The 18,289-nt window shown below is 27.7% G+C and overlaps 2 protein-coding genes across 2 annotated transcripts; one reads left to right on the top strand and one right to left on the bottom strand.

Annotated features, from left to right (window-relative positions):
- Window positions 1-1,473: 1,473 nt before the first annotated feature.
- Window positions 1,474-2,296, bottom strand: OCT59_029715 (uncharacterized protein; the record flags this gene model as incomplete). The annotated part of the gene is made up of 4 exons (XM_066145786.1): window positions 1,474-1,704; window positions 1,786-1,919; window positions 1,981-2,083; window positions 2,147-2,296. The coding sequence occupies 4 exons, from the start codon at window positions 2,294-2,296 to the stop codon at window positions 1,474-1,476; spliced, it is 618 nt and encodes a 205-aa protein (XP_065994839.1).
- Window positions 2,297-11,004: 8,708 nt separating this feature from the next.
- Window positions 11,005-12,761, top strand: OCT59_029714 (uncharacterized protein; the record flags this gene model as incomplete). The annotated part of the gene is made up of 6 exons (XM_066145772.1): window positions 11,005-11,086; window positions 11,168-11,665; window positions 11,877-11,992; window positions 12,064-12,417; window positions 12,498-12,647; window positions 12,732-12,761. 6 exons carry the CDS (start codon window positions 11,005-11,007, stop codon window positions 12,759-12,761), a joined length of 1,230 nt encoding a protein of 409 aa, XP_065994838.1.
- Between the last annotated feature and the right edge of the window lie 5,528 nt (window positions 12,762-18,289).

Below are 18,289 nucleotides of genomic sequence, written 5' to 3'. Positions count from 1 at the left end.
TTCGAACGCATGAACGGTGTATTAAGTAAACTATAACTATTTATTTAGGTTTAATATTCTTATTCTTAATTTATGCATAATCGTAATTTTAAATTTTAGACGCCTTACCGAACAGCCATAGGAAAATAGAACCGGAAATTATGTGACGAATGATGGCTGATATCCACATTGATAGTATTATAAATTCTAGAGAAAATGTAAAGGGACTAGAACTTCTCAATAACCGAGCTTTTGTTGGATCCTTGGCAGAGGCTGATGAATTTTCAGCCGATGAAATGGAACGATTTTGGTTGAATTCGCAGAATATTCAACAATCAATAGTCACTGGAAGCGAGTCGTTTCCAGGTGAAATATTGGGTCCCGCCTCTGAAAATATAGTGATGTCAAATTCAATGCTTGATTTACTGGTCGAATACTATTTGACGACTTATGAAACACTTGAGTTTCGAAAGCCATTCGGAGAAAGCCACGAGAATTCAAGGATCATTTCCGTCAAAATGACATCGGAAAATTTTTTGGGGTGCAGATCTGCGGAGATCTGTAAAATTAGCAGATCTCCACTTTTTTTTTGTCATTTTTTGTGTATTTCTGCGAAGTTCTGTAAACTTTGCAACTTCGCAGATAATTGAATATTTTTATCTATAAAATCAGCAAAATTCTGCAATTTTGCAGAATTTCATTTAACAGAAATTTTAAAACATGCCAGTTTTGCGAAGTTCTGCGAAATAGCAGATCTTCACTTTTTGTCCTTTTTTTTTTGCGAAACTCTGCAAAATTCTTTAACTCAAAATTGCAGGTTTATAATTGCGTTTAATCTTTAAGTAACTAACTAATTAAACTTTTCGATTTCAATTAGTAATTAAGCTTAATTAAGCTTTTCGATCATTTCCGTTGACAATTTATTTTCGCTAAAGTTTTTTAATAGTTTTTTTTTAATACTTTCGTTAAAGTTTTTCAACAAATTTACAAATTTTATTTTTTAAACTTTCTGACTTTACTTTCGTTAAAGTTTTCCAGTAATTTTTAAAACATGTATTTATTTAACAAATAACGATTTACTTTGCCAAACCTTGGAACTATATGAACTTCTTGGTTAATTAAACCGATTGGTATTGTGTTGTATTCTTTGGTGTAATACAACTGCAGACACCCATACAGTTCAGGTTCCTCCGTAATAATATCAAACCAACGAACCAGAGCAAGTTCATATGGCTCTTTGAAAGAACCTCGGAAGAATTTAAATAATAACAATACCTTATAAAGAAAATTGATTAATGACATACAACACTTTATCAATCTTAATCATTTACTTACTTTTCCATACCAAGCTCCCTCATCCGAATTGTATTGCTCTTGATCTTCCGCAGGAGTTACCGCAATATTACCGAACTATTATTTACCTTGGAATTCTCCTGTCGTTCTTAAAATATGTCTATCTTCCAGGTGTACTGAATCATAAATTTTAATGTAAAATTATTCACTTTCGGACTCCTGCGAAGATGTGTCCAGAAAGGTATCTAAAGTTGAAATTAATTGCGATAACCCTTCAATGAAGTTTGAATGTGGTGGATTTTCAGATTTTTTCAACGATTTTATTTTTTGGTCGATATTATCTAATGTTAGTTCCCAAAGTACTTTTCCAAATCCTTTGGCTTTATGATGAATAACTTTTTTAGCAGAAGATGTCAATTCTTTGTGTTTTACCTATAAAAAATATTAGAATTTATAATTAAATGTATGAATATTTCAAAGAAATTGATTTCAGTCATGTTGAATTCAACTAACAGCGTTCACCAATTGTCTCATTACGTCTTTTCTGTTTGATAACCGATATGGAGGTTTGACATATAATTTGTGGAGGGTTTCGTATGTTTCCGTTGACAACCCATTCAATGCACCATATTTTCTAATAGCGGTCACTGAAAACAATCAAAATAAATTAGGATAAAATCATATACTATATGTTTACTAGCGTCCTACTTGCGTGATACCGCCAACTGTGTAACTTCGGAAAATTGCAATCAGTAGTGAACAATGGAGAGAAGATCTTTTTGAAATCAATGCACCAATCAATAATTGCTGACTATAATTGATAATCTTTAGTGTGTTGATGATTTCCAACGTGACTTTATAAACTTTGACTTACTTCAAAAATTTTCAGATTTTCTTCAGTGTACACTTCTTTCCTGCTCATTATGTACATCTTACTAAACTTTGCGTAAAGTTCGCAAAGTTCTTTACAGGTTATTTCGTTCCCTTCAAAAATTTTATCTAAGGCAAAAAGGGCAATTTTCATTATGTTACGATAGTCTGACGCAGTAAGTACGTTTAAATGTCCTAATTTATGTAAGAGTTTAAGACCCAGGAAGCGAGGAATCTGACGAAGTCGATCATCAAATTTTTTTGTAGTTCTGTTTCTCCGACTGCCTTCAAAATATCTTGTGTAAATTCCAATTGGTATTTGAAGAGTCCAAGATCGATATGGTGCATACGATTAGGAATGCAGGCTTCGTATATATATATTCAAATTTCTGAAACAAATTATACGTGCGTAAAAATTTACATCTTTGAAATTCATTACAGAAATATAAAGATATTTACAGAAATTTCCAGAAGGAATTTTCAACAGAATGCACAGAATACTCCTTTCCTTGGCCATTGTTGATTACTTGCTTCATATTTTCATGAGTTTCTATGAGGTACGTTCTCTAGTTTAAGACTCATATTGTTCAGATCACTTTGCAAAACTATGCAAGTATGACATGGCATTTTGCACCGCGCTCCTTTATATGTCGCAGTTATATCATCAGGCTTCAAGCATATATGCGAGAAAAAAAGATATCCGTGCGGCGAAAGTAATCACTTGTCTATTAATTCCAAAATATAGCGCTTCAGATTTTTCTAATAAAGGTTGGAGCATAATTTTAAAGCATTTATGATATACATCGTGCTGTAACATCAGGAAATTTTATAGCGCGAAAAATTGCGTAAATTTACGATTTTGTAAGTTTATGAAAGTTTATGGCATAATATTTCGAAAAATTTCAAAATATTACGTAAGTTTACAATTTCGTAAGATTTATGTGATATTACGGTTAAAATATTACGTAAGTTTACAATATCGTAAGATTTACGCAATATTACGGTCAAAATATTCTGCAAATTTACGAAACTGTAAACCTGCGTAATATTACGGTTGAAATATTTCGAAAATTTACGAAACTGTAAACCTGCGTAATATTACAGTTGAAATATTTCGAAAATTTACGAAACTGTAAACCTGCATAATATTACGGTTGAAATATTTCGAAAATTTACGAGACTGTAAATCTGCGTAATATTACGGTTGAAATATTTCGAAAATTTACGAGACTGTAAACCTGCGTAATATTACGGTTGAAATATTTCGAAAATTTACGAGACTGTAAACCTGCGTAATATTACGGTTAAAATATTTCGAAAATTTACGAAACTGTAAACCTGCGTAATATTACGGTTGAAATATTTCGAAAATTTACAAGACTGTAAACCTGCGTAATATTCCGTTTCGAAAATTTACGAGATTGTAAACTGCGTATGCAGTAGAACGTATACAAGGGGCATGTGATACTATTGAATAATCAAAAATAATATAAACACCTTTTCTTTTATATAAACACCTTTTTTTTTAAGTTTGGGAAAGCAAATTTATTTTTATTTACGAATTTTTTATTATTTACAATTTTTATGTTAAAAATTAAAGTAAATTCTAATTTTTATTATAACTTAATAAAAAAATATACATTTGATACTTGTTCGCTACTATTTTATAAAATAGTACCCAGGCTGTACGGCGTGGACGTCAGTATCCGTCACAGCAAAAAAAACGTGAGTCTCCAGCCGATATTTGGTACGGACTGGGCCTAGCTACTCACTTAATAAATAAAAAAATAAAAATAATTATCTTCTACGATACGTAGGTAAGTTTCTCCTTCTCCTACGATCGTCACGCGTATCTAAAATTGATCAAATTTATCAAATTTAAAATGTGAACGTAAAATAGAATGTAATATTAATTATAAAATTTTATTATAGTATAATTACCCGGCCTCTCCCAAAATCTCGTTCTAAATTCGCGATAATATCTTTGGCCGGTACGCGTCCACAGCCGCCGCCCAGGCCGATCAGGGGTACCATTACGATAAAGGACATAGTTCTAAATATCAAAATCAGTTTGAATATTCGGTAAATACATTTAATTTAAATGAATGTAATTTTATTTATTTACTTACATGGTAATCCCGACGGCGGTTCCTCCACTTTTGGCTGCACTGTTGCCCGGAAACCCTCGTTCGAAATATTCTATTTATTCTGATTCAATTAAATGGATTGGTTAATTTGAATTTAAATTCTTTCTTAAAGAAAATTATAGATATTAGTCATATGAACCTATTGGCAACGAGTCCCAAAAATCATGGCGGCTTCTACCATTAATATTATGGTAGGCGCGGTTTCTGTCGCGGCGTATGTCGACAAGTTCGTCCATCATAGCCCAGTTCCAATGGACGTTATAGGAACGACGACGTGTTTGGCGAGGCATTATTAGATTTGATTTTATTTTTATAATTTGATTTTGGGATGAGTAAAAATTTGAAAGAAAGTCGTAAAATGTCACTTTAAATAAAATTTGAACAATACCTCTTTGGTTTGATTTTATTTCTCGTTTCAATTAAAATTTAATTTATTAGACTTTTCATCATTAAACATATTAATTAAATCTCATGCGGATATGGATTATCTAAATATAAATATCGCTGATTCTAAATATAGATATAAATCACTTAATTTATTTTAATTTTTTTTAAAAAAAAAATCTTAGTTTGATTTCAATTAAAAATAATTAAAAATCATGTACATGTTTTGGTTATTTAAATATAAATATCAATATATTATATTTAAAAATAAAACAATTTATTATTAGCACATTCTATTGAATTTTTAAAAAAAAATCATCAATATATCATATTTAAAAATAAAACAATTATATTCTGATTAAATATTTTGCGTACATTTCTTAAAAAAATCATAAAAAAAATCTTGTACGTCGTACATGCAATTACTAAATATCATCCCCTTGTGATAAATAAAAAATTACGCAACACAAATTCAACACAAACTCAACACAAATTTAACAAATTTAACGAAATTTGGCCAAAATTAACAAATTTTTTACCAGAATTATCAACACAAATTGAACACAAATTGAACACAAATTTCAGTCACGATTTATTTACGTCACACCCGCTATACGATGTACATGATTTCTGGCCAATCAAAATTAGGCTGATCCTTGCATGTGATTTAATCATTTAATCATTTAATCAGTGCACGCGTTTTTGTCTTATTTATTTTTGTTTCTTATTTCTTTATTCTTTTGTTCAATATTTTTAATTTTTTTGTCTCTTCTTTCTATTATTTCTTTAATTATATACAATATATTTACATATATTTCATAATTTATTGCTTTGCAGGTATAGAAATATTTGTTTATTAATACTAATTATTTTCATTTTTTTTTACCTCTTTGTTATTTTGTATCGTAATACTAACAATAATATCCATGTTTCCTTTATTCCTTTTTACTTGTACTTTAATACTAACGATACTAACAATACTAACAACATGTTTATTTTTTCCTTTCTCTTTATTTCTTTATTCTTTTGTTCAATTACTTTGCAGGTATAGAAATATTTATTTATTAATACTAATTATTTTAATATTAACGCGTTTTTTTTTTACCTCTTTGTTATTTTATGTCGTAATACTAACAATACTATCTACGTTTCCTTAATACTAACGATAATATCCATGTTTCTTTTACTCCTTTTACTGTTTCTTTAACTCTTTTTACCTTAATACTAACAATAATAACAATATTTCTTTTATCTTTATATCTAATACTAACGTTACTATAGCTGTTTCTCTTCTTTTTACGTCTAATAATATTGTTACTCTACTCTTTCTCTTTTTTACTTTTATGTATTCTGTATATATTAATAAATACTTGTAATTTTTTATGATTATATCTAATAAAACATACATTATATAAACTTATAGTACAGAAAATGAAGTATTATTTATCGAAATATTTTGAAATATTACGAAATATTAAGTTGTGTAAAATCACAGAATATTACGAATCATCAAATTATGGAACATTACGCATCATAGAATTTCAAAATATTTTAAAAAGTTGCGAAGTATTACGCAGTAAAATTACGGAATATTACGAATCGTAAAATTACGAAGCCTTGCATACAGTAATATTTCGAAATATTTTAAAAAGTTACAAAATATTACGCTTACGCAAACTTGCGGCGGGTCTGAAAACTTACGAAATATTATGTAAAATTACGAAATATTGCGAACCGCAAAATTACGGAATATTACAAATCGTAAAATTACGAAGCTTTGCATATCGTAATATTTCGAAATATTTTAAAAAGTTACGAAATATTACGCTTACGCAAACTTGCGGCGGGTCTGGAAGCTTACGAAATATTATGATGTGTAAACTTGCGCAACTTTTCGCACTATATAATTTCCTGATGAAGCTTCGAAAACTTTCTGTTGTTTTGATTCCTGTATCTTGGACTTTAGGGAGAAATCCTAAAAGAATTTTAACCTCTGGCAAATTTCGAACACGATTTGGAATGTTACCAAGAGTTAAAAAAACTGGATGGCCTGATGATTTCCCAAGTCCATCAAAGTTGTTGCATCTGAGTATAAGATGATGGACAATAGTCGATTTAATGATGGAAGGTTCTTTTCGGTTTCTAACTACCAGTTACCTTCGAAAGGTTCGCCAAATATTCTTGTTTCGCCTCTATCATCCTGAGAATATAAACAACTAAATAAGCATAAATAATGTAATTTATCATTGCAGACGGAAATCAAATTATTATACAGACCTTCATTTTATTTTGGATTCCTTTATGGACGAAGTTATTGGCTACTTCTGGTCATTGCAGAAGAGCTTGAATAGCACGAAAAAGTGGGCGATAGTAGAGGTAAAATTAATTTCATTATAGGTCGCAACAACCTTTTCTTTAAAGTCTATCAAAGGTAAATTTATTTGATTAAGATAATCCTTGCCATTTTTCGTTGAACTTGGCAATGGTGATTTGTCTAAATTACTATGTTTGTTGAAAAACTTTATTATTTTATCACCTATCTTATTAGAGATATTACCCTCTACTATCAACTCCAAAAAGTCGTGATATGCATCATTCGGCCATTTTACTACGCGCTCTGGTGTGGGTTTTCCATCAACTACATCTATGGCATCATCTAATGACGCACCCTGAAGGTCTTCAGGATCAATGAATTCAGTATCTTCAAAGTTTACTAATTCTGATTCTGCTTCCGATTCTTCAAAATTTGCTTCGACCCTCTCTTCTGACCGTAACCTTTTTCGCAAATGATAACGTGGTTCATCTTCTAACTCATCTGCAATATTTACTAAGTCTTCATCTTGAGATGAAGGTTCAAATTGCTTCATCTCATCATCATCATCCTGCGATGTAAGCTTTTCTTGCGAAGTAGTTGGGTTTGGCATAATAATTGACGTGCTCCAAAGTTCTGCATCATGTTCTGATCTTATCATTTCTCTTAATGGCTGCAACAAAGATCTTTGCTGTACTGGTGACTCATTTAGTTGGGAGGATCTCATTTTCCCGTGATGTTTAGCATTGGCATGTTGTTTTAAACCGCCGTAAGTTGAAAATTCTCTTTTACAAATTTGGCATTGATATCTAACCATTTTTATTTGAAGAACAATTTATGAGGATTTATTTGCAGTATAGTAAATATTTGTTTTTATTTGTTCTTTGCTAATTTTAAGCAAATTTTAGTGATTTTATTAATGATTATTTTAATTAATGCGAAATTATGAATTTTGTGAATTTGCGAATTTTAATGAAGAATTTGATATTTCTTTCGTTTGTGTGAATTCTCAATTTTTTTTTTTTTTTTTTTTTTTTGATTTTTTTTACATTTTTGGCGCAGGGGTTCAATCATTTTAATTTACAGATTTTTAATCATTCTATTTTTAAATTTTAATCATTTTAATTTGCAGATTTCTTAATTATTTTATTTAATTTTAATCATTTTAATTTGCAGATTTTTAACTATTTCTATTTTTAAATTTTAATCATTTTAATTTACAGATTTTTAACTATTTCTATTTTTAAATTTTAATCATTTTAATTTACAGATTTTTAACTATTTCTATTTTTAAATTTTAATCATTTTAATTTACAGATTTTAATCATTTTAATTAATATTTTTACTGATAATTAAATTATTTAATTTATAGATTTTGGATTTTTTTATCGATTTCGGTAATCAATTTTTTATTTAAATTGTTTCGTAAATTTCAAGTATATTTTTTCCTATACAATTTTCTAAATTAGTTGTTAATAATGTCAACGAAAAATACTAAGAAAAAAACTGGAAAAAACATCAGGAAGTCACGGAAAAAATGTTTATTACATATACATTTTTGTAGATCATGTATATTATAATATTCATTATTTTAAATGAACATGTAATATTTAACATTAATGAGCATCATCAATGAGATTTTTATCATGATGTGCAGCATTAAATAATGATAATTCAATATTTATCAAATGGGTGAATAAATTTATAAAAATAATTTATTATATTAGCCACTAGTCAAAATAGGAAAAAATTCGACCATGATCTACGATTAGACATTGGTCGAATAGTGCACTAATTAAACGTCACGCATTGCATTACGCATATTAAAAGTTTAAAAAAGGATCATCTTTTTTTAAACTTTTCTCTTTGTCCTTCCTTTCCCCTATCATCCTGCCTTCCCCTATCGTCCTTCCCTTTCGTTCTTCCCTTTCCCTTTGTCACTCCCTTCCCCTTTCGTCCCCCTTTTCTCATGCCTCTTATTCTTGGAAGTAATGTAAGTTTCATTTCAAAACTTACTTATTTTTTTAATTTTTTTTTTTAATTTTATCTTTTTTTTTAAATTTAAGAAACGAATTAACGTTTCTTTTTCATTATTTTTTTTTGTAGGACACCGGCTTTAACATGAAACTGGACTTGTTTAAGGTAAATAATGAGGGAAAGGGAACTTTTCATTATTATTTTAAATTTAAGAAACGAACTAACGTTTCTTTTCACTATTTTATTTTTTGTAATACGCGTACTAGGAGGATGCTGGCTTGAATACTACGAAACCGGACTTTAAGGTAGTAAGAACGGGAAAAAGGGGGAGAGTTTTTTGTTATTTTAAATTTAAGAAACGAACTAACGTTTCTTTTCATAATTTTTTTTTGTAGGACGTGTAATAGGACGCCGGCTTGAATATGAAACCGGACTTTAAAGTAAAAAATGGGAAAAGGGAATTTTTTTATTTTAAATATGAGAAATGAACTAACGTTTCTTTAATTATTTTATTTTGTAGGACTGACGCGTAGAAAGGGGATGGAGGAAGGTGATTTTGTTAGAACCAAGATTCTTATCTTGGTTTATTTATTTTTTCTTTTATTTTATGGAACGGTTTACTAACCGTTCTTTCTTTTTTTTATAGGATCGAGTGGACTTCCGAAGATCGGAAAAAGGAGAACTAAGGTTTGTAAGTATTATATTACGAACCTTAGATTTTTTTTTAATATTATGAACGGTTTACTAACCGTTCTTTTTCTTTTTTTTAGATCTTGAGTGTCTCAAGTATCTTCCGAAGAACGGAAAAAACCAAGATTCGTAAATATGAATTTTGGTTTATTTTTATTTTTATTTTATTATTATGAACGGTTTTTAACCGTTCTTTTCTTTTATTTTTTAGGTTTCGGGTGGGCTTCCAAAGAACAGAAAACTCAAAGATTCGTAAGGACGGTACGAATCTTTAAATTTTTTTTATTTTTTTTTTTGTTATTATGGACGGTTTCTAACCGTTCTTTTTCTTTTTTTTTCAAGTAAAGTACCATTCTTTTGGCTTAAAATGGGTACTCCGATTCCTCTTTGGGTTAGCGATGACTATGAAGAGGTAAATGTACCAGGTCTCAGATGGGTTTCCAAAGAATGGAAAAAGAAGAACCTTTATTAAGATTCGTAAGTATTCTATCTTATGAATCTTAGATTTTTTTTTAATGTTATGGAACGGTTACTAACCGTTCTTTTACTTTTTATATAGATCTCGGGTGGGCTTCTGAATAATGTAAAAGAACTAAGATTCGTAAGTATTATTCTGAATCTTAGTTTTTTTTCTTTTTTTTAATATTATGAACGGTTACTAACCGTTCCTTTTCTTTTTTTCATAGATTTGGGTGGGTTTCCAAAGAACTGAAAGAAAGAACCAAGATTCGTAAGTATATACGAATCTTGGTTTTTATTATTATTATTTTATTATTATTATGAACGGTTACTAACCGTTCTTTTTCTTTTTTTTAGGTCTCGGGTGGGTTTCTGAAGAATGGAAAAAGAAGGCCAAGATTCGTAAGTATATACGAATCTTAACAGATTGGTAAGTTTCGAAGTTTCACTTCGAAACTTTTTAATTAAATTAATTTTTTTTATTAATACTTTTATCTTTTTATTGTAGGTTGTATTTCCTGGACATGAAGATTGGTAAGTTTCGAAGAATAACTTCAAAATTTTTCTTTGTCCCAGAGTATTGAGTTAATTTAATAGACTTTAGTATATACAGTAGATTAGTTGTTATAGTGTAATTTAATGTATATAGATTGTTATAGTGTATTTAATAAAATAAATTCAATAATATTATAAATTTAATATGATGTTTATTATCTTTAAATAATGTACATCGTTAATGGACATTAAAATTAGGTGATGCACATCAAATATTGTGACATCGGTAGTGCATTGCAGGGTCCGATATTCAGCGTTTCTTTATGATGTACATCAAGTGATTGATGTACATTTGATGAACATTTTTCCCGTGACTTCCTGATGAATGCAAAGAAAAAAATGAAAGTTTCCCATAATAGTCTGGAAAAAAAAGATGAAGCTTCTCAAAAAACTGGAAATATATTATCTCAAATTTTATCAGGTACAGTCCGTCAAGGAATTGCATTTCTTACATTAATTTAATATTATAATTAAGCTTCGCTTGTTTAATCGACACCAACAGCTGATGATGTATCATCACAAGATACAGAAAATGTTGATGATAATGCTTCAGCTTCAACATCTTATACTGAAACTCGTACTGGCCCTGATTACGATAATATTTTAACTTCAACACCCCATACCGAAGGACCATTCGTGTTGGTTGTTCCAGATGAAATTTTCAAATCTTCAACATCCAATAATCCTACAAAAAGTATCAAAAGTGGCAAGCCAAAAAAAAATCGGGGTAGATCATTAACGCCCATTGTTGGTAATAATTCAACAAGAAATCTTGAAAATTCTCCAACTAAACCCGATGATGATTCAAACCGAAGAATTTTCACACCTATCAGAGCACCCACACCTATCAGAGCTTCTACGCCTATCACACCTATGCAAATTGATGACGAATATTGTAACTTCGAAGAACGTGACGAACGTTACCTTACAATCGAGAAATTCAACTATACTATGAAATTATTAGACGAAAAAATTACTTCAATATATCGATTGTACCAACGTATTAGTGAGCAACAACGATTAGATTCTTAAACGATACAGAGACTTGTGGTGGTCGATGAGCTTTCGGATGAATTTTGGAACGTAAGTTACTTTAATATATTTAGCAACTTTATTTGATCTCAAGATATTTAAAAATAACTGATTGTCTTTACAGCACGCATATAAAAAGGTGTCCAAAGAACTTATTCCGAAGATCCTATTTCCCTCAGATACGGAGTACCGTGAAGCTTTAGAGAGATACCTCGCTGAACATGCCAGTCATTATATTGAAAATCTCGGAAGAAATACGTGGGTTTCCCTATTCGAATCAAAGTTATTACCAGAAGTATGTGAAATCATTAATAATAATCAATAATAATAATAATAATAATAATCTGAAATTATTTGATTATTAAGATAAAAAACAAATGCCGAAGCAAGCGAAATGATTTAGCGGCAAATATTCGAAATACTATGTTTTCTAACTTCGGTGAGCAGAAGTTAGAACGTGTGGATAGCAGTGCGTCCTCTAAAAAGATTGCCGAATGGAAAAAAAGTGCAAAAACGCGAGAAGCATATCGAGAATTTTTCAAAAATCAAGGTATTCTCACGAAAATAACCTCTTCTGTTTTCAAATCATACGAAGGCAGTGAGCTTCCTCCAGAATACTGGGTTTATGTACTCGCCATCTGCGATATTGTCTTAAATCCCAGTAGCCCTGGGATTAAATGCAACGACAAGTTAGTTTTAAAGAGAGTTGATTTTCTTATGGTAATAATAACATTCATCAGTACTTTGAAGTTAAAAATTTTAAAATATTTCGCAAATATTAATATATAATCAATTATCAGCAATCGATCAAAAATAAAGTTACTGTAACTCCGCGTTTGTTGCAGGAGTTAGCGGCAAAAGAAGATTCAGAACAAAGTCCAGAGATTTTGTCTATGATCGAAGAATCGAGCGATGCTGATGATGGTAATAGTAGTAGTTACGAAGAATTAGTAAGTCAAAGTTATTATCTGATATATAATGATTTTTACACCGCGTTAATTTATTTTACTAATCTAAATCAAAAAAATTTACAGCTCAAGAGTTTAGATTCGAAATTCTCTTAACATTCGTCGAATTTCTTCGTATTACATTAATTTTCAGAATTCGGAAATTTGTATTTGAAATTCTTCAATTTTTTTTGAATATATTTTATTTAAATAAATTACATATTAAATAAATTACTATATATAAAATTGTTTGTAATAATTGTGATGATCAGTGAAATTAAATATATTTGAATTATTTCGAATATTTATTTTTAAAAATCTTCGCAGAATTTCGTTATTTGTTTTTTTATAATCTTCGCAGAATTTCATTATTTATTTTTTAAAAATTTTCGCAGAATTTTGTTTCTTGAAATTCTGCGCAGTTTTTGATGAATTTTTTTTTCCAAAGACTGCCGACAGGGTCGCAGATCTGTGTAAAAATGTCACCTGCAGATCTGCGCAGATCTGCACCCCAAAAAATTTCCTGATGGAAACAGTTCGGTAGATGTAGAATCGGTTCAGAGACATTTGGGTCAAATATGTCAGCTCGACACGTAAAGAACTCATATGTTTTAGCCAAATTTATAACACAAGACGGTAGCGTCAATTGTTATCCTGGACAAGTTCAATTCTTTTTTTCCCACAAGGTTGACTTACCGGATGGAGAATTGGAACATAATTTGGCATTCATTCGATGGTATCAATCAGCGAATTCTCGTTATTATTTCAGTATTGAAGACGATGAAATTTGCAATGTCGAACTTTGGGGTACTGAATTTTACCCTGAAGGTCGAGATTGTATAATTCCAGTGCATAATATTCTCAGTAGATTTGTGCCAATAAAATATAAAATTTCGGATAGGAAAAATGCGAGAGAATATTTGGCCGTAAATCCTGTTAATAGAAAATTTAAAAATAATAATAATAAATCTTCATTTTTGTTAGTCAAAATTTGACGGAAGTTGTTGCTTTTTATTGGATTTTACATAAATTCTTTTTTTTTGAGTTTTACATAAGTGTCACTTGTTCATAATAAATTTCAGAAACTGAGTTTTATATAATGATCGGAACTTCAGAAAATCAGAACATCAGAAGAACTTCAGAAGAACTTCGAAAAAGAACTTCGGAAATCATGTGAGTCAAAATTAAGCCGAAATTAAATTCAGACGAATTTTGGCTGAAATTTATTTCGAAACTTAGCCGAAAGTCACATGTCCGAAATTTCTTATTTTGACTAGTGATCATTAGTTCCAGCATTTTTCATTTTGATTTTACATGTAAAGATGCTGGAATTATTAGTTCTAGCATTTTTCATTTTGATTTTACATGTAAAAATGCCAGAATCATTAGTTCTGGCATTTTTCATTTTGATTTTACATGTAAAAACGCTGAAACTAATAGTTTTAGCATTTTTTTTTATTTTACATGTAAAAACGCTGAAACTGATAGTTTTAGCATTTTTTTTGATTTTACATGTAAAAATGCTAGAATCATTAATTCTGGCATTTTTCATTTTGATTTTACATGTAAAAACACTGGAATCATTAGTTCCAGCATTTTTCATTTTGATTTTACATGTAAAAACGCTGAAACTATTAGTTTTGGCATTTTTTTTTTAATTTTACATGTAAAAATGCCAGAATTATTAGTTCTGGCATTTTTCATTTTGATTTTACATGTAAAAATGCCAGAATTATTAATTCCGGCATTTTTTTTTATTTTACATGTAAAAATGCCAAAACTGATAGCTTTGGCATTTTTTTTTGATTTTACATATAAAAATGCTGGAATCATTAGTTTTGGCATTTTTCATTTTGATTTTACATGTAAAAATGCTGAAACTATTAGTTTTAGCATTTTTTTTCAATTTTACATGTAAAAACACCAGAATTATTAGTTCCAGCATTTTTCCTTTTAATTTACACCAGAACTATTAGTTTCAGTGTTTTTAATTTATTTGACCCAAATATATGTTGGATCAACAGGTCAGATCAGGTACCAACTAGCACTGACCTGACCCGTGACCTGAATATTTTGGGTCAACCTGTCGGATCATCCAATCTGTCAAGTCAGGTTGCAGAGCTCTAAATCTATATATAACTTTATATATTTGGAACAGAAATTAATTATAAGGTTTATATTATAGGGTTTATACAAATTCAGATCTGAGTTTTTTTAGTAATGTTTGGGGTTCTGATACATATATCTAAATTTGTGAAACTAATCTTCAATGGTTTATCTTTAAATAATGCATGTATTGATATCTAGACTTCAATTTTTATCATTTCTACATATCTAGAGAAATTAATATTTAAATTTTTTAGAATGCAAAACTGCAGCAATATGCAATTTTTGCAAATTGCCACATTTTTTTTTACAATTTTTAGTAAAAATCTGTGCAATATTGCAAAATGCAGATTTCAAATTTTTTAATGACATTACAATTAAAAATCTGCAATAATCTTCAAAATTGCAGATTTTATCAAATACTCCAAACAAAAATCTTTAGAGATCTTTAAACTTTTTTGACTTTTGATAAGCTTTATATAAAATAAATTAACTTAATTCAATACGAACTTTTTTAAAAATACTTCTTTTACACTAAGAAATAATTTTTTTTTATTATTTAAAGAAATAGTTTTTTTTTCACAACACTTTAAAGAAATAATTTTTTTTTCACAATATTTTAATAATTTTCAGACTTCAAAATACTTTTACTTTCAATAGGATCAGCCAGTAGTAAATTTCATATTTTGATAATTTATTTCAAAGATAAGTTTCAAAAATTATTCCATTTTTTAATAAACTTTATTCCCATCTATTTTTTTTATAAAAAATTTTTTTTTCTTATAGACTGGTCTTTTTGGCAATAAGGAGAAAAAAATGAAGAAGTAATAAAGATCTTGGTAAATCTTAGCTGAAATTATTAGAGAACAAAAGAGCTCAAATAAAAAAATCGCTAACCTACTACTTCCTGAACGTTTTCTGGAAAAATTTTGAAGGTAATGTTAAAGGTTACTTCAAAATTTTTTTTTTTTTTTTTAAACAAATGTTAACTAGTTTTTTCTTTATAAATCTGAAAAGTCAAAACCTATCTCCCATTCTGAAGACATAACAAAAAAAATTTATTAATTTTATTTAACATCTTTATTTTTTGAAAGACTAAAATTCCGCTGACTCCATTTCAAAGTTTTAAAAATAACTTTGAAAAAACTCTTTTTTTATTTTATTTTAGCAAAACATTACTAATATTTCGTTTTTCTTTTTTTTTTAGATTTTTGGCTTTTCAATTTACATTTAAATAGAATCTAAAGGTAAAACTTCAAAATTCGTTATTTTTATTTTTATTTTTATTATTTAATAAAATGTTTTAGTTTCTTTTTTCATTTTCAAGTTTATGAGCTATCTGAACAGAATTTCAAGGGTAAAACTTTGAAATTTAATTTTTTTATTGCTTTTACTTAATAAAATGTTTAATATTTCATTTATATTTTTTTATAAAGTTTCAGTAGGATCCTGCTTACTTCTAATAAAGATCCAAAAATATAAGGTAAAATTTCTATTAAAAAAAAATTTAGGCCTTTTATGATATTAATATTTATATTATTATTATATCGATCATATTAGTTATTGCTTTATTGGTTTATCAAAACTGTAATACATACATCAGATCTAATTTTATTAAAGGAAAAAAATTTTTTTTTTTATGAAAAACTTTTTTTTTAGTTTGTTTAAACCAAAATTTTTTAATTATTTTTTTTTAAATTTATTATTTTTTTAAAAATAACTTCTATTAAATTTCAAGTAATATTTTATGTTATTAATATTTTGGTACTCCAAGTTTTCAACAGTATAAAGATAAGTTTCACAATATTCTCATTGTAAAATTTTGATTATTTTTATTTTTTATATTTTAAGAAACGTAACATTACTAATAATATTTTTTATTTTCTCTTTTTGTAAATCTTTTAATTTTGAATTTGAATGGATTTAAACTTCAAAAATGATAAATTTCAATTTGAAACTTTTGAGTGATTTTTAAGAAACATTACTAATATTTCTTTCTTTTTTTTATGGGGTTTGTATCAAACTTTAAATTTGAATTCAATAAGTTTTACAACAATTTCATTGTAAAACTTTAATATTTTTTTTCTTATTTTTTCAAAGAACATTTCTAATATTCTTTATCTTTTTTGTAGATTTTCAGCTTTTTAGACGTCTCTTGAATGGAATTTTAAAGATAAAACTTCAAAATTTTTTATTTTATTTAAAGGTAAAGTGTATCACGTGATACTTCATATAGATCAGCTTGTCAAATTCCTTATTACATAGTAACACTATTTTCTGTACAATATAAACTTTTGTAATACTTAATATAAATGAAAGCCACAATTTTGAACTTTTATTTTTTTAATTAAAAAAACTTCTTTTATAAAAAAAATCTTTAAAAACATCTAATGAAGCTGCGACTAGGCATATATGTTTTTGCGACTAGGCAATCTTGAATTTTATTGGTTATTAGTATCAGTTGTATATTTAAAATGTAAACAAATGATTGGCAAACCTATAGTAAAATAATTTGCCACTCGCTACATATAAAAAATAATTGACATATACTCTACGTTTAAACAAAACTTTACTAATGTTTTGTTTTTCTTTTTTATAAAACTATAGTACTTCAGCTCCTGGATAATAGAATTTTAAATGTAAATTTCAAAATTCTATTTTTTGTTTTTATTTAAATGAAATATTAGTTAACAGTTCATTTTTCTTTTTTTTTTGTAAATTTTCAGCTTTTCACATGCCTCTTAAATAGAATTTTAAAGATAAACTTTAAAATTTTTATTATTTTATTTAGCGAAATGTTTACTAACATTTCAGCTTTTTTTTTGTCAGAACACAAAATTCTAAACAATTCTGGGTAGAATTTCAAAGGTAAATACCTTCAAATTTTTTATTTTTTTAACTGAAATGTTAACTGGTGTTTCAATTTTTCTTTATTTTATAGGTCTAAGGCTTCTGGACGAGTACCTGGATGTAATTTTAAAGGTAATATCAAAATTTATTTTTGAAGTTTACATATTTTTATTTTTTTAATGAAATGTTAACCAACATTTTCATTTCTCTTCTTTTTGTAAATCATGACTTTTTGAGTAATATTTAAATGGAACTTCAAAGGTATTCTTTGAAGTTTTTTAAATTTTAACTTTTTTTAATAAAACATTGTTAACTGATATTTTCTTTTCTTTTGTAGGTTTGTAACTTTTTGGATTACATCTAAATGGAATTTTGAAAATATTCTTTAAGTTTTTTAAATTTTATTTTTTTTAATGTAACTAATTGAATGTTTTTACTTTTCTACTTTTGCTTTTTGGTAGGTTTACAAGTCCAACTTTTTCAAATAATTTAATTACTGATTTTTTTTAATGAATTTTCAGCATTTTTTCATATAATAATATTATAAAAAAATGCCAAAAACAAAAAACATATAACTTTTTATACAAAATTTTTTTTAAAAAAGATGTGTTAAAGTATTTGATTAGAATTAAATAATCAACAATAAAATTTTCTTTTTTGAAAATTAGTATCATTCAATTTTTTCAATT

Source organism: Rhizophagus irregularis, chromosome 9 (assembly GCF_026210795.1).
Source record: "Rhizophagus irregularis chromosome 9, complete sequence".
NCBI lineage: Eukaryota > Fungi > Glomeromycota > Glomeromycetes > Glomerales > Glomeraceae > Rhizophagus > Rhizophagus irregularis.
Note: the sequence above shows the minus strand (reverse complement) of the source record. Positions and strands in the feature narration are given on the sequence as shown.